The 24,626-nt window shown below is 39.7% G+C and overlaps 1 protein-coding gene across 11 annotated transcripts in view; it reads right to left on the reverse strand.

The window, feature by feature from the left end:
- The window catches only part of LOC134646996 (discs large homolog 1-like protein), a 113,336-nt gene that overhangs the window by 32,120 nt on the left and 56,590 nt on the right, over nucleotides 1–24,626 (reverse strand). For 9 of the 11 annotated variants that reach the window (XM_063501095.1, XM_063501083.1, XM_063501084.1 and 6 more), the window contains 9 exons: nucleotides 16,625–16,678; nucleotides 14,202–14,252; nucleotides 10,671–10,795; nucleotides 9,654–9,823; nucleotides 9,351–9,487; nucleotides 8,939–9,083; nucleotides 6,956–7,088; nucleotides 4,504–4,660; nucleotides 3,891–3,993 (listed from right to left, as the gene is read on the reverse strand). In XM_063501095.1, coding sequence (XP_063357165.1) covers nucleotides 3,891–3,993; nucleotides 4,504–4,660; nucleotides 6,956–7,088; nucleotides 8,939–9,083; nucleotides 9,351–9,487; nucleotides 9,654–9,823; nucleotides 10,671–10,795; nucleotides 14,202–14,252; nucleotides 16,625–16,678 — 1,075 coding nt within the window. Of the gene's footprint in view, nucleotides 1–3,890; nucleotides 3,994–4,503; nucleotides 4,661–6,955; nucleotides 7,089–8,938; nucleotides 9,084–9,350; nucleotides 9,488–9,653; nucleotides 9,824–10,670; nucleotides 10,796–14,201; nucleotides 14,253–16,624; nucleotides 16,679–16,780; nucleotides 17,713–22,160; nucleotides 23,876–24,626 lie in introns of those variants that run through there. The other 2 variants (XM_063501086.1, XM_063501091.1) reach the window with 2 other exon arrangements.

The raw sequence follows: 24,626 nt of genomic DNA on the forward strand, positions 1-24,626 counted from the left end.
AAAGCCAAATGTTATTTAATTTATCCCTGAAGTTTTGTAGCAGTTACTTAAGAATTTTATGACAAGCAGTTAAGCTTTGAAAGCTAACACTTGGGTAAAGTTAGTTGTTGTAGAAGTAGTGGGAACACACTAATCATATACTACAGATCAATAGGAGGTAAATGGAAGCAGGCAGACTACTCCTTTAAAACCTTATGAGCTCTTTGGGCACTATCCATGGTGCTGATCCCACTTAATACCCCATACAAGATGTAAACAACCAAGAGGATATGCTCCGATGTTCCCACTGGTTATTTCCAGTGAGAAATAAATGAAGTGTCAGAAACAAACACAGCATTATCAGCACCACTACACATTCACTTCCACTAGTATATTAATGCCAGAGCATTGAAAACATACTACCTTTGAGTTTATTTTTAGATATCTTCAATAAAAACTATGTGATATCCACATAATAACTTCACAGACTGACTGCTTGCTAAAAGTTGTGTTAATAAAGTGGTTAAACTTTAAACCAAAACTAAAGTTTTTAGGACCTGATTTGGATTTTACAACAGCTGGCTATCTTCCCAGTCATCAGTGGCAAACGGCATGGTTAACTGATCAGATTATGTGATTTATATGAGTTACTGCAAAGAGCTTATATTGAAAATCTAAGAGGCATTTTGATTTGACAGGAAAATCTGTCACTGACTAATAAGAATACCTCCAAGAACAGGTTGTACATATTTGCTTGTTAAGGAATCAGCAAAGCAATCTCCTTCTTTTTTGCCCACCATGCCACAGCTCTAACTAATCTACAGTGTGTGAGCTATGAGACGGATTTGCATTTTTCAACTTTGGTTACAAACAAGCTTGTGCCGTCTGAGCCTTTCTTTGTCCAGTAACAAGTCTGTGCACCTTAAACGAAACTTCATTTAGGACCTTCAATTAACCTCTTGAAATTAGAATTCATAATCCATTTATCATGCTTGTACGACCTTTGAGAATTCATAATCCATACATCACAGTTTTCAGAATGATGTATGGATTATATCCTTGCACGGCCTTCATAAGCTTCCAAGATATTTGCATACTGCAGCTGCTGCAGAACTTCATTACCTTCCGACAGTGCCTTCCCAGTCTTAATGTGTGGCTGCCCTGTTAGACTATGTTTAGACTAATATCAGCTTGGCCAGCAGACTGTTTGATGGAATATCTGGGCTATAAAGTCATTTAAATCCTAATTACTATGCAACATTTCAAGGTGATATTCTGGCTCAAACTCATATGTTCTCGCCCAAATTCTGCCCAAATCTCTATTGTGCTTGCTGATATTTGTCTGTTGTCTTGTTAATGGATTCAGTCCCTTTTCATATCAAGGTCATCACATAAAAAAAGACATACACTGTACTCCCAACAGTTTATATGTTGACTAATGACTACATTTGCCCACTCAGAAGTGTGACCTCCCTCTCATGTGCTCCCTGAACTCTAGCACAATGCCTGGTACTGACCTGACGATATCAAATCTTAATACTACTGAGTCAACTTACATATTTTGCAATCACTTTTTCCTTTGCAGGCTTCTATAGAGTTGTTACATATACAGTGTTGTGAAAAGATATTTGCCCTCTTCCCTATTTTTTAGTTTTTTGCAAATTTGCCACACTTGTATGTTTTAGATCATCAAACATAATGCTAACTTAATACCATACAAAGATAACCAACGTAATTTAAAAAATGCAGTTTTGAATATTTTTTATTAAGGGGGAAAATGCTATCAAAACCTACCTGGTCCTCTGAGAAAAAGTAATTGGCCCTTCTTCTTAAATCATGAATTAATTGTGATTAACCACTTTTTTTTGGAAAGCTGAAAAACATGTTGATGATTTTTTTCTGTTCTCAAACTGCTCTTCTCTTAGGAGCTCTGGGTAGAGTCTGGGTGGAGTTCTTCCTCCCCTCATGTATTGTGTATTTCATTGTTTTTCTTACCATGCTACCTCTTCTAACCTGTCTTCCCAATGTGATGTTTGTGCAATGTATGTATGGTTGGAAGGGAGCCAATTTCACTGCAGGTAACATGTACGTGTATCATTGCAGCGACAAATAAAGGCTTAATCATCATCAAAAAAAGTCTGAACTAAAACCAGATTGAGATGCTTTAGTATGACCTTAAACATGCTTGAAAAAACCCTCCAATGTCACTGAGTTAAAACAAATCTGCAACGAATTTGAGGCAAAATTCCTCACAAGTGCACAGTGATACAAAAGACTCACTGCCAGTGATCACAAATGCTTGATTGCAGTACTTTCTACCAAGGGTGGCACAAACACAGGTTTAGGGGAGAATTATCTTTTCACACAGGGCCAGGTAGGCAGGATTTCTGTTTGACTCTATCAAATATATTAAATCATTTATCAATAGGCTACAACTTGTTCATGTGGAAAACATACATACTCACAGCAGACTCTGTAAAGGTCTTCTAATCCGGTGTGTAATACACTGCTCATGCCCTTAATAACACATTTATGAACAAGCTCTCTGACTGATACCAAAATCAAACGCGCACACTCTCTCCCAGCAGACAGATTACTGATTCTCCTGATATTGTTTCGGCTCTGTGAAATAGTGTCTGCTATCCTCAGGTCTCCCGGTACGGCAGCATCCCATTAGCCTATCAGCATTTATAACCTGGTTTCCAAGGTTACGGCCTTCTAAGTCACTTCCAGTAAAAAAATATTCAGGATGATGCTTGTTGGGAAACTCAGCCAGAGTCTGTATTAATTCTAACTTTATGAGGACAAATGTGTATTAGACACAGGCATAATGGATATTCTGAGTGCTTCTCCCTTTAGGATGAACCATCAAAACTGTCGTAAGAGTTCAGATTTGATTAAGAAGTAAGGTTAGATTTAAATGTAGGATTTGTTTAGAGTAAAGGGCAGAGTTGGGCATCTTATTATATATTTTAGTGTTATAATATATATCCATATTTTTCTTCGGATTGCAGATACTTGATGAGGGTGTCACAATGTAGTGTTCTGATCAAAGCATTATAAAATATAAAGAATGGCTGTAGATTTCGAAGGTAGAAAATAATTTCATAGAAGTCTATGGGAAAATGGTCCTCAGCACCTCTGCTCTGTGACTTTCCTGATGAGTGCATGGGCTCAGTCCCTAATTTCAAAATTGTGGTCATTATTACTGACTTATGTGAAATGCCCAATATCTCAAACTAATATAAAGAGGAGAAATCATTATGATGCCTAACCAGAACCGACTCTATGAGAACAGACAGCACAGCTACTTACACAGACATTAAATGATACATGCGCTATTAGGATTAAAGGATAAAGAAGGGAATATATCAGCCAGGGCCTTCACGAGTGTAGATGTTACACAGTTAGTGAATTTCCAGTACAGTCTTTTGAATATTTGCATAATATGGAAATCGCTTATTGATATTATGCAAATATTCAAAAGACTGTACTACTTTTTTTATTGTTTATTAGAAAGAATACAAACACCCCGTTGCTGTTACATGCTGAGAAGATGTCACTTTCCATCTACAAAGGCAGTGAAGTTTGGTTTCTCTGTCTTCTTTATACATTCTGCCCACACATACTGAAATCAGATTTTTGGGTTTTCCCACAGAGTTGTAGAATTGTAGCTATAGAGAGCAGCAACATGCTGATGCTGTGATCACAGCAAACATTCAGTCTTTACCAAAACCAAGATGAAGAACTAACTCGTCTCACACAATCGAGGTTGGAAAAAATGACGTACCACCTTCTGCTTCAAGCCAGAACATAACATTTGTATTTTTCAAATATTTTATGAAAAATATTCCACACATTACAGTGAACATGTGAATAATAGACATGCAGAATCTATCTCCAGCACTCACCGTCTGGTCTGAACTGGGCTACTATGGTGACGGTCTGTCCTGCATTTTTCAGAGCTGCGGCTGCCTGCTCGTGTGTTGCACTGGACAGGTCCACCCCATTCACCTACGAATACAGACACACACAATTAGCAGCTAAATATGCACTGACACGAGCAAATTCAAAACACTCACAAGTGCAGGTTTTGTTTTGATAGAACTCGCATACGATAATTCAAAATAACAGTAATTCTACAGGGACTGTCAGTGTCCCGACAGTCTGAGGATTAAATCTAGCGTGAATCTTGTGTGAAGAAAATTAAACCCATATTTCATTTTAACGGGACACACACCACATCACGAGAATGCACTCAGTCATCGGAGGGCGCCGGTTGACTGGTAATGCACGAAAAACAAAGAAAAGTTATGTGAAGCTTAACTCCACCTTCAGATTAACAAATGCCAATTACTGCAAATAAGCATCTTTAACTGATTCCAATGTCTCTACTTTTTAAGGTACAACATCCTTATAAAGCAAATCTGTTGTGAAATATTAATATAAACAGAATTAGGAGTTATTCACGAACGCTGTGTCGTATTTCTCAGGGATCTGTATGTGTGGTGTCTTAGTTCATACCGACAGGATGCGGTCTCCCTTTCGAAGTTCCCCACAGAGATCAGCTGGACCTCCAGCAAGAATGAAGGAAATGAAGATCCCTTCTCCATCTTCCCCTCCAACAATATTAAATCCGAGACCTGTAGATCCCCTCTGCAGCACCACCCGTCTGGGTTCCCTGACAGAAACACAAATCAAACAAAGACATCACATCACGGCAGCTGATGTTGGTATTCTCCTTGTTTAGGACACCAGTTAATCAGTTTTGTAATGTATGAATACATTTGATGAGTCAGTGACTACACACATTTTTGAAATAATGCTGTACTTCGTTATATGCATGTATGACGTTCCTTTGAATGTGGAAACATTTGTAGTGATAAATGCTTAATCTCAGCAGGAGGAAACAGTGCTTAACCCAAAGATTACTTTCTGTTTTCACCAGCAGATGTCAGCATCGCACTTTGTGGCACAGCGTGAACAATGAGAGCCGGTCTAGCCTCTACCTCTCGTTAAAAGAAACGAATCCAAGTCAACACAAGCGAGTGATGAAGCAGCTGGATGAATGCATGAAAAGCAACTAAAGTCGACCACTGGTAAAAGTTTTTACGCACACCATCAGCATGGGTAAAAACATTAACTGACCGCAGTTTCACAACAAGAGCGCTTCAGCTTGGTTCATGTCTCTTCTAAAAACAGAACAGTTCTTTTGTGTGTATTCGGAATCAGACACATTCACAAATGTGGGCTGTTGACTAATTTTGTATTGCCACAGCAAACCCTGGCCTCCTTTCAGATACTACATTTGGAAAAAAAGTCAGCACGGGCAGATACTCCGAGCATGTATGAAAATTACTGCTGAGATAAAAATGAACCAGCGTGTCCCTCCATCTGATCCTTCACCTGAATTCATCTGTTGTGCAAAAGTTTTGCTCACTCAGTGGACATTTTTTAAAACCCATGATCTGCTATTTGTGTGACTAATCAGAGAGCGAGAGAGGAAAAATAGCTGGAGAAAAGAGAAGGACACACGTCAAAATGACCATTCTGCAGTCTGTCTGAGGCTTATCAGATTTATTATAATCAAAGCGCACCGATTGGCCCAAAAGGTCTATGACGAAATGGGTCATATTCTGGTAACCACGGTGATGCCAGTCGAGTGACGAGGGTTGTGATAAGCAGTAATCCCTCCATTAAAATGGATTAAGACAGTAGAGCAGCACTCAGGGTGTATCTGTGTGTGTGGTGTGTCTGTACGCGTGTGTAACCTGAGTTTACTTGACAGACAAAATTTGCAGGGCCATCTGCCTTTCACTGCCAAACACACACACACACACACACACACACACACACACACACACACACACACACACACACACACACACACACAGCGCAAACACGGATGCAGAAGCAGAGCAGGGAAGAACCGAGGTCATTCTTCGCTGCTCTCACTAAAGATCTCAGAGCACAAGGGAAAGAAGCTTGAAAATACAAGATTTTGACTGTGGATTTTGTCATTTTATAAAATGCAAAACTAAACCAGTAACAAACTCAAAAACAATTTCTTCAAATTTTGTCAAATTATTTTCTTTTTTTTTTCTTGGTCAACATCTGTGAATAAATGTGACTCTGACAAAGACTGCTTATAATGATAATATGCAAATATTGGAAAGTTGTTTAATCTAACATAACTTCAAGTAAACCAACATGAAACAGCCAACCAAATATTGCCATGTCCATACCATGCTTAACAGTACTGATAATCTACTGTTGATTAATTTGTGTTTTCAAAGTGGGGCTATTCTGCTAGTGGTGCATGTTCACAATGAAAGAAAAAATGGCAATATTTTAAATAACGACGTCAGCACATGTACAAGTAATTCCTGTGAGCCAACAGTTCAGACTACTATATATCTCATGCCTAATGAGATTTCCCAGCTGCTTAAGAGGCTCCATAGTGTAGTTTTGACTTTCACCTACTAGGTGAAAATATCTCTGCTTCACTCCCAGAAGGATACACGGCTACACTTGGAATTGTATCAGGAATAGCATCCAGTGTTTAAGAAAACCTGCCAATTTAAACACAGGAGCGACCCTATGTGGCAACTCTTGTGAATAAGAAAGCATCTAATACTTGAAATAATGAAGTTATTCTTAATGTGGATATCTTAGGCTGCCCTTTTTAAACAGGTCAGTGCATAACCTGTTTACAAGGGGCAGCCAGTAGGAAAAAAGTTGTCTTTAAGGGGGAGGAGCTAAAACAGCTTTTTCCAGACAGTGCATGAACTGAGCTAACCAAAGATTATTTTCAACTTTCAATCATCCAAAGCTGCTTCAGTGGAGCTCCAAATTATCACAACAGGTCTGTTTTAATAGGCAGTTAAAACTTTAGAAACTTTATCTTGAATTGTTATCTCATTTGAGAGAAATTTCATTTCTTTCTGTGCGCTACAATGATAAACTGAGATCTCACCGGGTGATATCATCGTCTCCTGCAATGGACCTGGGCAGCGGTGAGTATCTGGGGGTGGTCAGCGGGGCAGGGCTTACAGATTGGCTGCCACTCATGTAGGGGCTGATGTGGTTATCCTGGTGTGGGGAATATGCTGTGGGAACAAATACAGACATTTCTTTGTCTTATTTTAGTGTTACACATAAGACATGAATTCAAATGTGATTTCAGTAAGCTGCATTTAAGTAATCGAACAACCAACATAGAGGATGAGATAGATAGATAGATAGATAGATAGATAGATAGATAGATAGATAGATAGATAGATAGATAGATAGATAGATAGATAGATAGATAGATAGACAAATAGATAGATAGACAGATAGATAGATAGATAGATAGATAGATAGATAGACAAATAGATAGATAGATAGAACAGTATATACAGGTCACTTAGGGGTCACTTAGAAATGTACTTTGTTTTAAAAACATTTTTTCTGTGTACACAGTTTTTAAATGATGTACTTTGAAAAAAGTACTGCAGAGCCAAGAAACGTCCTGAGAAATGACAGACAGCGTGATATATAGTATCTGTTAATATGGTAGATTCACAGCAGTGATAAATGACATGTTCTCTGTTAATATGCTCTGTTGGAGAAATGACAAGTGGCAGGAATCCAGAGAACCAAATTTACCCAGTCTGTTAATCGGACTGTTATATAACAAAAACACTGTCTGGGAGATGTGATCATTATAGAATATATTCTTAATGTTACCACATAGATGTGAAAGATCATTAAAACTGCTTTCATAAGAAACTGCTTTTATAAGACTAGTAAATCAAACTAGGTAATGCGCATTTCCGATCCAGTTAATCTATCATCCCAAATTGACTAAAGTGACGTCACATATTTAACAGAAAACTTCATGGATGTCAAATAATCGCTATCCTAAAACAGCTTTCCATAGTAGTCTTAATATTTACTTATTACTTATTATTATTTAATAAATAACTTACATATATTTTTTTAAACTGTGATCTCACACTTCTGGCTTGCTTTTTTTAAATGCACCATTTCTTTAACATACAGATTGCTCTTATAACTAGGTACCGAGCTTGCATCAGCTTGACAGCTGATTTTCATTTAATATTAATATTCAACATATGACATAAAAGTTGCAAGCTAATCCTCATAACTTTGTTCTCATTGTTTCCTGTATGATCAGTTGATATGTATAAAGCTCTCTTGTGATCTAAATCGAGTGATAACGATTGCTCCATTCTCCCCTCGGAGAGCTTTATTAGCTGATGTAATTTATTTTTTAAAGAGTCTACGTCTGTATCGTGTTGTTTTTCACCTGCTGATTGTGTTTTTCTGAATATTTCTTGTTCTCAGGTGTCTTATAAAATGTGATATGAACCTCAATGAGACTGCGTGATTAAATAAAGACTATATCTGATTATATCTTAGCTGAGTATATCTGATGGCATGTAAAGGGAGGACATGCAGATGTTCATAATGGTTTTTGTAAGTACCTTTTTATTTTACGCGAAAGCTAATTTAACTCCATGTACCCGTTTACAGTTTACTTCACCTTTGCTTGACTTTTCTTTGTTTCCTTGATTGGTTGCTGGTCAAGTTTCATGATTCATGACAAGCTCTGAGTAAGAGTCACTGTTCAGGGCTTCAGTAAAAAGCAGCTCTCTCTATGTGTGGGAAGCAAACAAATTTCAGCTTTGTTCCTTGCTGTTTTCTTTCTTTTTCTTTTCTTTTCTTTTTTTTTGTTCAGCACCATCTGGCTCTAAAACGCCTCACCATCTTGGTGGCAACAATGTGTACAACAGTCAGCAGCACGCTGTCTGACTGCAAGTTGTTTTTGAACTTCTCAAGAATAGTGAGAGTCTACGCAGACGGATGAAACTGGGTTTCACAAATACATGTTGTGCAATTAAAATATAAAAAATTCAACGTTCAGAATGTAGAGCTCTTTTTGTGTACTCACAGTTAGTGACATCGGGCGGAGGGAAGTTGTCATTGATAAAAAGGGAGGTGTGTTTGGCCACACGCAGGTACACGACATCAGGAGTCGACTTTAGGGCGGCCACTGCCTCCTCGTGAGTTACCTCCTCCAAACAGGAGCCATTTACCTGAACATAAATGACATAAACGGTATTATTTTCTACAGACATGCGCCACACATGATAAATATCCATCCATCCATCCATCGTCTTCTGCTTATCTAATTCAGGTTCATGGGGATGGTACCCCTTTTAAGGTAACTTCTTTTTTAACAGTAATATGAAGTGCAACCTTCACATGCACTTTAGTGTGTATAATCATATTTTTAAATCAAATTTGCACAGATGACACAAAAGAGAACAGAGTAAAAAAAAAAAGAGGAAGCGTTTTCTTACAGCAACAAGCTTGTCGCCTATTTGTAGACGTCCATCTTTGTGTGCTGCTCCTCCCTCAATGACTTTGGTCACATAGATGCTGTTGTCGCCAGGGACATGTTGGTTTCCAACTCCACCAGCTATACTAAATCCTAAACCTGGAAGAATAAGTCATTGGGTCACAAGTTTGAATATTTTCTTAACATCTGATACTTTTTTTTATGAAGTGTTCTGCTATAGTACCACAACAACAATAACTGCAATGTATCTGTGCTGGACTAATTAGAGACTTGGCAGTCTGTTGCTATGCTAGCACAGTCTCACCTTTGGGGCCTTTGACTAGTTTGATATCCAGGATTCTCTCGGTGAGGCTCCTCCTGCGTCGTATACACAGTCTGACCAGACCACCTGCCTCCTTTAGAGCTTCCACGGCGCCGCTGTGGGTCACTTCTCTGACGTCCGTCTCATTCACCCGGACTATACAGTCATTCACCCTGCATGGCAACAATACATGAAGTAAAGAAGTCAACTGACTTGGATGGTGGAGATGAACTGGGAGGAAAAACAAATGTTATGCTGCTCAGTCTAAGACCAAAGTGGGAACGGAGCTGCTGACAGTGAGTGGTCCCTTTCTTTTCGAGAATTAAAGCTAAACTAGACATACGTCCTGAAATGGGGAGATTGGAGTGGGTGAGTGAACACAATCAAATACCAGAAACTGAAAATAGACAGTTCTTGGTTCAATCAGACATCTCTTGTTCATTTTCAAAGATTGTCTAGAGCCACTGGCTTTACCAAGGCAGTTACCTTGGTATGGGTAAAGAGAAAAACTGCGAGGGATTCACATCCCTTTATTCTTTAGTATAATAACAAGCCGAAGCTCTCATGGTGAAGTCTGTTGTAAAGCTAGACAGCCAATTTACTGTGATTGGAGATGCTCTCCACACAGCAGCCTCTCACAATGTTAACTGAGTTTGCTGGCAGCTGCTGAAAGCATTGCTGTCTAAGTTCAATAACTCCGGAACAATAATGTTACCTGCTCGATCAATGTCACACCAATAATTAGGTAAATCTGCTGCCACAGGTGTGACGCTACACACATGAACAGTATTGCTTCAGTTTGAATGTGAAAAAGGAGGATTATTAAAGGATTAGAAATCCATTCTGCATGCCCAATTTTTGCAAACACTTGTGATAAATGTTCAGACTAAGATGGTCCAATTTCTAACTTTAAGAGCAGCAGCTGAGCTCGGGCATGTAGCACCCAAGAAGCGCTGCACATAATGTAATCAAATAATTCTTGCTCACGTCTAATGAAAGCAACAGTGTCTGTGTTTGCACCTGAGTCGTCCATTCTGGGCTGCAGCTCCTCCAGGTATAATCTTGGTGATGAAGATCGAGGGGTCATCTCCAATGTGGGGGTTATCGGTCCCTCCAGCGATACTGAAGCCGAGGCCTGAGTTACCCTACGCATAGACACAGATACACAGAGTGTTTTAAAGGTTAAAAAAGCACTAATACAGGTTTTAAAAGATTACTGTGTACCGTGATATTAACTGATTAATGTTAGTCTAGGCAGGCCATAAAGTCGAGCTCAGCTGCTTTTCAGATCAAGTGATCTTAAAGTCAACAGACATCAGCTGACGGCTTAGCCCTTCTATACATCCAACTGGCAAACTTCATACAGAATTTGAGTTGCTTCAGTGAGCCCACAGTTTCTTGGTTCATGTCAGATTTGTAGACATTATGCCTGCTCTGTTCTGTGCTGTAGTCTGTGCGGCTTTCTATGGAAAGCACATGGAAGAGGATCCAAAAAAAGAACACATATACACAGTGTTTATTACTTCTAAACAGTTCGCCAAGAAGCGTCTTATATCCTTTCTAATTGTTATTCACTCCCAAGGCAGTATATAACAAAGTATATATTAAATTAAAAAGTGGTGGAGGCAAACAAACCAACAATGTTGTTTCTGTATGGAGTGAGAACATAGATCAATGTAGAGTTCTGTCTAATTCAGCATCATGTAATCCAACACAGAAGACAGAAAACCAACTGGTCCAGTTGCTGTGGCCAAGGTTTTATAGCAGACTAAGGATGGACCACAATGTACGTGCCACGGTCCTGGGTCGTGACCCAGTCTTCTGTGTTATTATTAATCTTTGATTTCATCATGGTTTCTCATTACTAGTCTTTTTGGGTTATGGTTCTGTATTTCTAGCTCTAGTTCTTCTTTGTTTTGTAATTTCAAGTTCTTGGATTTTGTTCCTGTGTCCTTCATATTTAGTGTAGGTTTAGTTCTGTCTTCATGTTTATTTTCCTGTTCCCCAGTCAGTCGTGTCTCATATCCCAGTTTGTTACTCCTGTCCCTGTGCTCTGTGTTCCCTCTGTTCAGTGGCAAGTCCGTGCCTCTGTGCCTGTCACGTGTTTTTGATAGTCCGTGTCCTGTGTGTCTGCTTTTCTTTCCTTGTCTGTTACCACCTTGTCTGTTAGCTGTGTTACCACCTGTTCCCCCTCCGCTCGTTGTCCTGTTTGTGAATTTAAGTCCTGTGTTTCTCTCTATTAGTTGTCGCATTGTACCCTCACTATGCTGTGTGTTTTTTCGCTGTGCTCCTCGTAGTTTTCTAGCTCTGTTTCCCAGTGTTAGTGTTTTGATTTTGGTTCGTATTTCTAGTTCCTCATTTTTGGTTTTGTTTTCTGTTTGTTTGAAGAATCACTTGCAGCCAAAATAAAGCTGCCTCTTTTAGTTCACCCTTGCGTTTATGAGTCCTGCGTTTGGGTCCTGCCTGCCACACAGCAAACCATAACAATATGTGACCTATCCCAACTAGATTCTATTATTCTAATTACAAAAAAAAAAAAAAGTGGGCCTTGCCCACTTAAAAATAATTTCAGACCTCAAGCAAGCTTAATCCCTGTATCATCATACATTTACCACAGAAAGAGATAAAGCTGAACTCTCTTTGGCATACAGGTTATATGTACTGGTGCTCTTCAACACAGTGCAGCCTCCTTTTCTTTTACAAGGAGTCGTGCCGCAATGAGAGTCGTGTAACTTAATGTTAAATATAAAAAAGAAAAAAGGCGAAAGTTAAGCTGGTAAGAATGTACAAACAGAAAAGCATTCATTCTAAGCCACAAAGGGCTAATCAAGTCGAGTGTGTTTGTTCATGAATGAATCACTGTTCGCATTTTCTGGCTCAGAGTCCATGAAGAGGGAAAGAGTATAATATTATTTTACAGAGCAGTCACTGAAGCGATTTGAACACAGGTTTAGTTAAGTTCAGATCAAAGCAGCAGAGCCTTGTTCCAGAAGACAGATTTAACAGCAACCTCAATCGAACTCTGACGCCAGGAATCACCAAGGCAACAGGTAACAGGTAAATTAAAAGCAGAGCCTTCACGCTGATGTTGAATATTTAAAAAAAAGTAACGTCTACTTAGGATTTCATATTTGTAAAGACCAAACTTCTTCAAGTCAAGACGCTCAGAGACGAGCTGCAAAAATGATAAAATGTTATAAGGAAATGAAACGGTGTGTCAGTCAGCTCTCTTTCTGGAAGAGAGAACCCAGACAATCTGAAACAAACTCTTTTCACTAAACTTGCTTTCTGGAAGAGCGCCCAGGCAGAAGGTACAATGCAGATAGCCAAAATATTTGTTCATATATAAAGATTCCCTCTGATCGGGCTTTGGTTGAATGCTTTTAAAAAAACATGCAACAAAACTGTGCGGAAGCAAAAGGGCAGCTGCACGGAAGGTCTAAAACATGATCGGATAAACCAACAACAATTAATTTTCTTATTGGCTTTTTAAATTTTATATGCATTTATAGGCAATAACCGGGCTAATGAAAACAGAAAATTGATTTATATATCTGCTGAACACACAAAAAGATCGACTTCTGCAATTTCTGCATTTGCCCCAAGAGGCTATGTCAGCAGACTAGATGATGGCTTCTCAGTTTGCCAAACTGTAAGCTGGACAGGGGTTACTGTAAATTTTCCTTAGTTCCACTTCAAAGAAGAATAAGAGATTAAGTGTAGGAATATCTGTGTGTCTCCTAAAGAAGACATTAAAGCATAATTTTTTCTGTTAATGGATCATTTTCTCTGTTGTTATCTCTTTCCAAAGTAATTTGCAGTGCAAAAAAAGTCAACATGTAAAAGAGATACAGATGTTTCCAGATATCACCAGCTGGCATATAGTAGATCACTGGCATGGTGCTATCTCACTTGCACTCTGTCACTGGATTCAAGACTAGTATAATGGCTAAGTATAATGTCTGCGCCTGTGTTTGCGTGTACGTCCATAGCTTCTTTAAAGCAGATCCAGTCAAGCAGACAGAACCAGGTCACAGGAGACTAGGGCGAGAGAGAGGGAGGTGCAGAGACAGCCTTAGGCATGAGAGAAAGGGGCATGTAATGAGAATGAAGGAGGAAGGGGCCAGGCATGGAAAGGGAAGAAGGATGGAAAAGAAAGAGAGGACAGGGAAAGAGGTCCAACAGAATCAGACCAATGATCAGGCTAAGTTAAGGAAAAGCAGAATGACGAGCTGAAGTAGAGGAAAATAACCGGGGACAAAGGCAGCTAACACGGGGATGGGTTTTCTGACTTAAATCATTGTGTTTTCTCAGCCTTATTAAGGATTTAGATTTTTTAGAGTAAAAAAACTAGTTAATTTTGTGACATATTTAGTTTGTTAAGAAAAAGAACAGACAAAAAACTTTGAATCTTTATCAGGTTTTAAGGCTGAACTATTATAATTTTTTCATTTTAGTTTTTGCCGTGTTGTGATTACTGTACGTCGAGCTGAGTACACGTAGAGTTTATGTAAAGGCCACACATGGTGATGGTGTGTTGTATGTTTTTACCCGCTCCAACGTGATTTCCTCATACTCATAGTCTGCTTCTGTTCCATTGACCTGTTTGAAAGATAAAAAAAAGAGAGAGATGAAAATGAACTGTGAGCGTAAACTCTTTTCTTGGATCTACATCCGCTTTTCCTTATTTTCTGTCACTGTTACAGTGCTGGATGTTCATATTAAACATGGCCAGTGTTTCAAAACATAAAAACTCTGCAAGCCCAAAAAATCAATCAATTAATCAATCAATCAATCAATCAATCAAATAAGCTCAGGATTCAGACTGCTCTAAACACTCAGACATTCAGACCTTTTTTTTCTACTATAGGATCTGTGTGATGGCAGTGACAGCAGCATCTCAGGCACACAGCTCTGACTTTCAAATTTCTGTTAATGAAGGGAAATTACATTTAAATGAAGGCGGGTCTTATAGCAAGAAGACTAAAACTTGAAAATGGTTTCAGACAAAGGATGAAATGAGTGCCTGCACCAGTGCCTACTATAAGATAAATAAGGATTATTTTGAACAGTGAATCATGCAAAGTTTTAAAATGAAAAACACAGAACTAATACATGGCTAATAATGGTAAAGTGTAAATAAAAGACACCCTTCCCTCCTCTACCCATCAACTGAGCATCATACAATCTGTCTGGACTGTCTGGATCTTTGACAAACTATTTGAATTTTCTCAGTAGCACAAAATGGCTTTGGAGTTACAGTAAAGTGAAACGCACATCGGTAAAATCTAGTCTGAGCTGATTCTTTTGTCTGTGATCACCGAGCAGTACTTTGGGAATGCTTTGTGCTACCATTAAACCAAATAAACATGTAGCTGCAATGCTTGTCTTCTCTTCTTTCCAGAACCGTTGTAATTTTGTCTTTTGCACAAACAGTAACAGAGAAATGGTCATTTTAAGAGTGCTTGCAAAATGGCCCTGCAGCCAGGGCAATGGTAAAAAAAAGTTAATACTCCATGAGTATTAACTCATGTAGTCAATCTTAGTCATGTAAAAATGTTCTTGAGGTGAAAGTAAAATATGAGGTAAAATTTGTTCACATAAAAGAGAAACTACATTTTGTGTAGTTAGAAGTCACCAGAGATTAAACGTAAAACCCTGTCTTAGTGCAACAGACACTGAAGCACACCAAAGTAAGCCTGCTATCTCTGAACATTAATAGGAGCTTGACAATGTTTGTTTACTTCTAAATAAAAATGTGACTTGTTTATCTGATCACTAACACACTGCCTATTGTAGGTACGACAGACTGCAACAAGTATGCGAACTGAAGAAATGAGAATTTAGGAATTTGATTATTTATGACTGACGCATGAATCCCACAGATTAGATCCGTAATGCGATGATGCGTCTATGATGTCATATTTAAGAGCATCCCTGATGGCTTGCCTGTGGGCCAATCACATGGCTCAGCCTGGACCGTCTGTACTATAAATCACATTAACATCCACGTTTTAAGACTGAATGTAAAGAGCACAGAATTAAATCTGATCTCAATATATTTTGAGTCCGGCTCAGTTGACACTAGGAGATACAGCTGCTGCGGGCGAGATGACACGCACACACACATAGTTGATAAACACGTAAACACAGTGGTCGAGCGGCATCCCAGTGGCCCATGTAATCCCCTTGGCTGTAATCTGTGCCTCTGTGCGCTCAGATTAGTTTAGATTGTGAATTTCTGTCGAGGGCACGATCATCCATCAGCCACCATGTACGCTGTGACTACTAATATCTGACACTATTCACGTAGTGGTGAGTGCTGCCTGATTATATGGAATTGAACTTACTATGAATATGATGAAAAACTTAGATTCCTTTGAAACCCTTTAAAATTATTGGATTATTTACTGTGAAGCACAGCCATCATTACAAGTGTCAATATCATAGCATCACAGCATGTGTATTATAACATAGCAATGCACCTGGTGCATCTTTGGCTCCAGAATACCCTGGTCTCTAAAAGTGTCACAAAAAGTTAGTCCTTACTGGAGAAAAGCATCCATAAATGATATCAGCGAACTAATATGTGAAACCTGCAAGGGCACAAATCTTTCACTGCCTTGTGTTTAATTTCAGTTTTAGTTCAGCAGGGACTAATTCCACAGTAATTACATAATAAACTTATCTAACAACCACAGATACTGATTTTCTGTGGCAGCTGGTAAAACGAAATCTGTATTCATGTAATTCTAAAGTGAGAATTCAACCTAAAACCGAATACGGACACTCCGTGCACGTTAATTGTTTGTAAAATATTCAAATTACTGCACATGTGAAGCACAATTTTTGGCAAGAAAAAAACACTAAATTAATGGACTAAAGAAAATGATTTAATGTAAAGTTTTTATATTCAACCTTACTATTTAAAAAATATAATTATAGTCTAGCCTTATATCTGAAGCCGTACTCACATATGGGGGGGTGTCGACGCTGTCGGTGTTGACCACCACTGGAGGGGGGTTGGCCTGAAAGAGAGAATGTCGGTGTTATTATTAATTACTTTTAATATCAAAGCACTCTTGCTGAGAACAAAAAGAAACACACAGAGAGCAGCAATAAGCACTTACTCGTCTCATGTTTTGGTACAGCATTTCGAGTACATCTGCTACAGATTACCACCATGGAGCGACGGCATACACTGCATGACATACTGCACAGCCCTTATACTGGGCAGTACTAAAGTACTACACGGCAAACCACGCTATAGGACAACTTACTAAAGCTCTGCCACTGTGCCATAAAGTGTCTCAACAAAAATTCAGAACTGGACCACAAAACACTCGATACATTTTAGACATTTTTTCTAATAGTAAAATAGTACAACATTGTACACTGCTGCACAGTACTTTACACCACCATCCTATTGTAGGTCATCCATATTTAATCTCTTAAATTAAGTCAACTTCCCAGATCCATCTGCTTTGTATAAATCCACCAACTGCAATCTCCCCTTCACTCCCATGCGGGCTCTGCACTCTACAACAAGTGTTTATTCCTTTCTTCTGCACCCAAAATCAGCCTCCTCTTTCTTCCCGGTCTCCTTCTAGAGAAGAGGCTTGGACCGGACTGTGCTAGGGTTGTGGCAGCTGCAGATGACTGACACTGGATTCCATTTCCTATTTCCTAATCACATGCAAAGCAAAAGGCAGGAAACTCACTAATACCTACAGGATGTCGTTTTTGTCATTTTGCAAGAACATGAACACCTTTTTTTCCCATTTCCAACCTACTGACTCCTGTTCCCTCGTCTCCTCTCACTTTCTCTCCAGAGAGTATCTAGTGCCCTGACGTCCACCTTTAGCACCGGCTCTAGACTTCTCAAACAGCCCAGCGATCAGCGTGCCAGTCCATTTAAGAACTCCACTTCTTGTTCTGTCACCAAAAAAGTTCCCAAACTAACAAGTTAAACTAGCATCAAACAAGCAAGAGAACCAAACAGGCAGACATGACTTCAGACCATGAACATGCAGCAGAGCAGCAACAGCATCTATGTCTCTACTAATCTCTACCTCTCATCCACCCTGTCCCCCCCCCCTCTCACTGCCACATGTGCAACTGTCAGTCAAGCTGGCTGGATGCTTGATCCCACAAGGGAACAGAAGGGGGTAGTGTGGGGTGTGGAGGATTATAGGTATGGTGGGAGGAGTGAAATCCGCCTGCTGGACAACAATATTGAGAAATGTAGAGTGGATAAAAAAGGACACAGGATTTTTTAAAAAAAATAAAATAAAATAAAAAGAAATAACAGCACGAGAAGAAATTTGGAGTAAGGTTCAGAGAGACATAGATACAAGGAGGCTGGGACACAGCAGGCACTGAGGCCAAGCTGACAGGTACAGCTGTTGTCGTCAGGATGTATGAGGACCTGTATTTATGTCAAAGAAGACAAAGAGGAAAAGATCTTTATTAAATATTTTTGGACTGTCATTTGATTTAGGAGAACACTATTCAAATGTTAATGTATACCTAAAGGGAAAATAGGATCTCTCAAGTTTGCTGCTTTTCAAAGAGCTCAGACAGTTTTAAAAGCCTTAGAAAAACACTGCAGATCACTACAACAAGGACACCAGCCCTCTTTATCCTTTGCCACTAGAAAGCTCACATCAATCACATCAACATAAAAAAATTAAGAAAAAAACTTAATGACTTCAGAACCCAAACAAATGCACACATTGAGACTACAACCTGTAACAAAGTAACCAGGGACCGATATTATAGGGGTAGCCTGGCTGAAGCTGTTATTTACCTAGGGGTGGCATTGAGTGGGATCAAATGCACTTGGTTCATTAGTCATTGGCATGTGTGACCACCTGTCATTTGGTTTTAACATTTTGTTGGTCTGGGGGGGGTTAACTGAATGCCTCTTTACAACTCTGCAGGCTTCAATTAGACTCTTAAATGTTAAAGCTCACGAGAGCACAATTAGAAAAAGACTGAACAAATATGAATTGTTTAAAAGGGTTTCCAGGAGAACGCCTTGTGTCGATAAACATGGCAGCATAGCTTAGGTTTACAAAGCTGCATCAGGACAAACCACAAAGACTTCTGGAACAATGTCCTCTGGAAAGACAGAACCAAAGTGGAGATGTTTGGCCACAATACACATCAACAGCCAAACACAGCATATCAGCACAAACACCTCATACCTACAGCTAAGCATAGTGGTGGAAAACTAATGATTTTGGCTTGTTTTGCAGCCACGGGACCTTGGCATCATGCAGTCACTGAGTTGACCATGAACTTCTCTATATACCAAAGTATTCTAGAGCGAAATGTGGAGCAATCTGTCCAGCAGCTAAAGCTTGGCCAAAACTGGGTCATGCAACAGGACAATGATCCCAAACACGACCCCAAGCAGCAATTGTACAAGAAAATGGCTGAAAAAGGAAAGAGTGAAGGTGTTGCAATGGTCCAGAAAATGGACTGAAATGCTGTAGCAGAAACTTAAGAGAGCTATGCATAAATGAATGCCTGCAAACCTCAACGAACTGAAGCAACATTATAAAGAGTAGGCTAAAATTCCTCATTTAAAAACAATTACTTCAAGTTATCGCTTTTATGTAAGCCTCAACTGACAAAAATAATCTAGGAAAATTGATAAAGTTGTTGTTTTTTATGTGTAAAAGCTCATATGATGATTATAATAAGGATAAGGATAGCTGCATTGTCAAAATGTGTCAGTGTGTGGGTATAATGGTGGCAGAAAAATCAATCAGTGAAAAAATTCTGCTAGAAAAAAACACTCACTGAATGTAACTCCAGTTCTGAGTATATGCACAGCCCCCCTGTGGCCTTTCCCATTGGTTGGGTGTGGTGGTCAGAGGGGTGGCCAGATTTTAGCCTGTGGACGACAGACTCTACACTCCTGACTTTCACCAGCCAAAACTTGTTTGTCACTGTAATTATCGTGTGGGCTTAAACTGTTAATACCAACAAAGATAACCAGTTAATTGTTTATTCTAATAGTCTTAGACAATGAAACACACTGACGGAGTCACCTCAGCTGATGCTACTGTATTAACACCTATTAACCACAGTATGGAATTTATTCCACTATGCATGCTAGCCCACCGCTTTGCCTAAACCTTATGTGACTCCCTCAGCGCAGGAAAAGCGTTGCACAATGCAGACAAGCTCTGCGTATGTGTCTCTTTGTCTGTTTGTGCGCACCATTCACAAAGCGACAAATCCAGTCCGTCACTCAACTGGTGATTCCATTGGCATGCCATGTCAGACTGCACCCTTATGTAACATCAATACATATTTGAGTTTGTGTGTGTGTGTGTGTATGTGTCTGAGTGTGTGAGGACAGAGTTGTGTTACATGAAAAGGCCAAAAGTACAAATGTGCAAATATAAACAAACAAGCACTCGGTGCACAAATACACAGACACACAAAACATCCATATCCAGACAGTGTTTAGTTGTCCTGTGCAAGTGATTGTCAGTCGTTACATAACGGGTGTTACACCAGCTGTGTTATCATGGCATTATGGTTGGTTGAGTCCAGCACAGGACAGCTTAGAGAGAGATCCCGACTATCCCACGTTTGTCTTATCACACAGAGAGACATACAAGTGATTAGGTCCTGAAGGAGGTCTGCATATGTGTGTGTGTGTGTGTGTGCGAGTGTGTAGACTTCAGGAAATGATTTTCCATTAGTGTAGTGGGCTTTAATCAGCTTCTAAACCATCAACGTAATTATTAATTAGCAGATGAATCATGATTGGATAAACAGAAATCAAGAATCCTATAGCATCTAACACACACACAAACACATATGGAAGAATGCGCAAAACACATACAAAGGCCAAAGTGTTGTGTTTCTCTAAAACCAACTCACACTGGCTGTACACAGAGGTGAACACGAACCTAAACATTCATACAATCATAACATCATAGCTCGTTCTGACTTCCTAACAAGCAATGAAAATCCATTTGAATAATAACTTAATCAGATGGAGCGTGACTCCATCCACTCAGAACAACCACTCTAATCACACTAATCACACCATCGCTACCTTCTAACTCTGTGATCACCATGTCCGCAATAACTATAGCAAGTAGAAGAGAGCTACACTGTTACATTCATTTCCTTTACTATTCTTCATCTCTGTAGAGTTTATATAATACAACACATTTCCTGTTACACATGGATGGCTATGCTCTTTTGATTGTATTACTGGGAATCGCTCTTGCACTGCGCCCATCATCATTCAGTGCTGTCCCATTGACTGCAGGCTTTATTTTGAAACCTTTCATTTACTCTAAATCTGTTTTCTCTGTATTTCTGAATTACTTCCAGTATCCCTCAGAGTAAAAGAGAGACAAGCTATGAATATATTACAATTCATTTGACAGCCCAGAGTGCAGTTTTGTGTGGAAAACATCAGCAAAGCACTCGAAGCTTCAAGATAATGGCAGCAATACTGTAGTGACCTTATGCTTCTAAATTGTCCATAACACTGTGGTCAGATATAAGTACAACACTTGGAGATTGCTTTTAGCAGCCAATGTATTTGTAGACCTCCCATTAGATAGCAATACTCTGAAGGAGTAGTCTGAAGGAGGCTGTTGTCACAAATTACACTTCTTCCTTGCTCACTGTTCCATCTTTCTTTTAGGGACTAATGTAGCCAGTTTGTATTGATTCTAGCAGTACTTTGAACATAGTAATCAATGCTATTATTTCCATACAATTGAAGCTCTTATCAGATGTTATGTCAGTAAAGGACACAGTGTCCTGTATAAAATCAGTGAATTTCTCATTCTCTACTGCCATGTGTTTTTTTTTTTTTTTGTAATGCACTCTCTATATCACCCCATATAAGTGTGTAGCCTTTCATTTGAAGATCTTTCTACAAGCAAACATTAAGAAAGCAATTTGCCCAAAATGCAGTGACCAATAAAATAGCTGGAAAATAGTAACATAGAAGTATATGTTAAGTAGAAATATATGCTCTCTGAAACTGAACTACAGACCAATACTCAAAGAAATAATACAAACTTCTTTCTAGTTAGCATGAGGTTATCTTTCTAATGATACAATGGACTAAAGGTGGCCCTTTCCTTAAAATACCAATAAATCCACCTAGCAGAATGGTCTACAGTACATGCAGGACACCCTCCCCCATCCCAAACCTAGTTCTAGATACCAAGGTTATAGTTAATTCTACACCTATTGAAATTTTGAGGATGAAATAGTAAATGATTAATTTTCTTTTATAATCAATCATTAGCTTGACTGCTTATCAAAGAAAGGGGGAAGTATTTGTTCATGACTTTATTTAGCACTAATAACAGGCAAGACCCACCACAAGTGCATCTGCACAATGCATAACTGAAAATTGTTTCTGGTATCAGCATCTCACTCAGTAGAGATAGATGGGAGATAACGCTGTTCCCGCCTTTGCTGTCCTCGTCTGACACACTTCCACCTATAACCTACCTGTACATGGGCTTGTATTCGTGGGAAGTGGTGTATGAGTGGCACATGTGGGGGTGTCTCCATTGAGTGTGCAGTCCAGATATACGTGTCATTGGGCCACAGCCTGCCTCCTGTTTTGTCTTTGCTCTTTATGGGACTCTTTTTCACGCTGTCTCTAAGATTGGGAAACTTCCCTCTACAGCCCCTGTTGGCGAGGTTGGTAGGAAGTGTGCTCCACCCATTACCCCCCAGCCCGGAATACAAGGGGAGCTGTGGAGAGTGAAAAGGATGGATAGAAAGCGACTGGGAGGCATGAGGAAGAGGAGAAGGGCAGTTGTGGTGGTGGTGCTGGTACTGCTGGAACAGTGAGTGGTGACTGGGGGAGTGGAGCTGCTGCTGCTGGTGGTAGATTTGATGAGTTGAATGTGAAGAGAGCATGTGACTGGGTGAGGCTGGTGGGTGATACTGGTTGTGAGAATGATGCTGCAGCTGATGATGACTTGCTGACAGGTGAAGCAGGTGGTCGTTGGGGGAGTGATAGTGGCCTGGCGATAGGTGAAGCTGATGGTGGCTTGGCGAATGAAATAGGTTGTTTGGGGACTGTGGGGCCATATGGCAAGTTGGTGATGGCGGGCATAGCTGATGACTGGAAGATGGTGGCGCTATGTGGTAGTAGCTGGGAGAGGGAGACGGAGTGAGCTGTTTTGGCGGATGCCGTTGCTTTGGCTTTGGTGAATGGGGGTGGCGCTTTGGTGAGTGTCGAGGCGAAGATTGCAGTTGGTTATTCGGCGTCTGTACTTGCAATAAATTCTGGTTATGCTTCGAGTGAGAGTGGCTCTTGCTTGACTTGGCCTTCCCTTTGCCAGATTTGCCCTTCGTAGTGCCACTGCTGGGCTTTTTAGGGCTACAACAAAACTCATGGCTGTGGAAATAAGTGTTCATACTGACAAAGATTCATAAAAACACAAAGAAATCCTCTCTGTCGTCTTTACGTTTTGTTTTGTTTTTTATTTCTCGCTTACCACACTCTCTCCTTTACTGAGATGACAAAAGATAGAAGCTCCTCACCATCACTTCTGTCTGAATAATGTAGGTCATGCCTCTCAAGAACAACCAATCCCTCTCCGCATCCAGTACAAAGTAGGTATTTCAGCCCTTTTTTCTCATATGTCAATAAGTAAATCTCACCGGAATATAAAAAAATCACAAAGTAATCCCTCCTCTTTAGGCAACTTTACTCGTGTTTCCTTTCCCTTATGGATTTGAGTGTGAATTAGTCGTGAAAAGCAAAGCATCCTCCTTTATTACCATTTTTAACACTCTCACCATCTCTCAGTGGTATGGTAGCAGTAGGATAATAAAAGCTGGGTCCCAAAAAGAAACAGGAAAGCCACTCGGACAAGTTGACCACTCCTTCCAGTCCTGCTTTGTTTCTGTAGACAGTGCTCCAATGGAAGATTTCTCACTCCTGTGGTTAGTCCACTCCAGTCTTCAGTCAGAGTAATTCACATTATCCACCTACAGCACACTCCAGTTTTGTATCAAAAGTGTTGGCCCCTCAGCATTCATCACATTTGTATATTCCAAAAAGTCCTATATTGCATTTCCCTTTTCTCTTAAGATTTATATTCATTCTTTAAATCCAGCAGAAATTTAAAAAAAGGTCTGAAAGAGTTCTCATCATCTTCCTTCTCTCATCTTGTCTTGTATTCATGGTATGATAGATTGATATTAGCCACATCCCTCAGCTGCTCTCATCTTTCTATGCTGCCTCTTTCCCTCAGCATCCACCTCTCTCTCTCTTTCTCTCTCTTTCCCCAACTCACTCTCTTGCTCTTTCTCTCCCTTTCCGGGACTGGCCAATTAGGGGGCTTCCCCGGACTCCTGCACATGACAGCAGCCAGGCATAACTAATCGATAGGCAACCGAGGACAGCAATACAGTGCTCAGAGTCACAGTGTATGTGTGTGTACAAAGAAGGGAGTGCTGTGATTGGTGGATTGCAGTCGCTTCCATCAACCTTTGTCTTGCTCTTTTAAAGCATCTCAAGACAGGCCAGGTCAGCTGGAATGCAGTGTTTGCAAGCGCGTTTTGTGTGTATGCCTTGGCCTACTTCACTGTCTCTTTGTGAATCATGATGTGGTTGCTTATTATATGTTTCAGGCTCCACCATGCACATTCACATGCAAAGTCAAGGCTCAGGGTGAAGCACAGTTTCAGTGAATGGTGGCTTGATCCAGTCTGGTAAATGAAAAATGAATTTTTAATTATTTTTTTTAAATTTATGTATGGCAGAAGGTACGCCTTTGATCTTTTGCAGTTGTGGTCAGGTATGGAAACTTAATACATAACCATCTAAATTGTGTTTTTTATTTATTTCTTGCATACAGTGCCACAAAAAAGTATTTGTCCTATTGCAGAAAATGCTCAAGGAAAATGTCCAGCTATCAGTTCACGCGCTGAAGTTCAAGCTCAGTTATTCAGCAG

Source organism: Pelmatolapia mariae, linkage group LG17, assembly GCF_036321145.2.
Source record: "Pelmatolapia mariae isolate MD_Pm_ZW linkage group LG17, Pm_UMD_F_2, whole genome shotgun sequence".
In the NCBI taxonomy this organism is placed as follows: domain Eukaryota; kingdom Metazoa; phylum Chordata; class Actinopteri; order Cichliformes; family Cichlidae; genus Pelmatolapia; species Pelmatolapia mariae.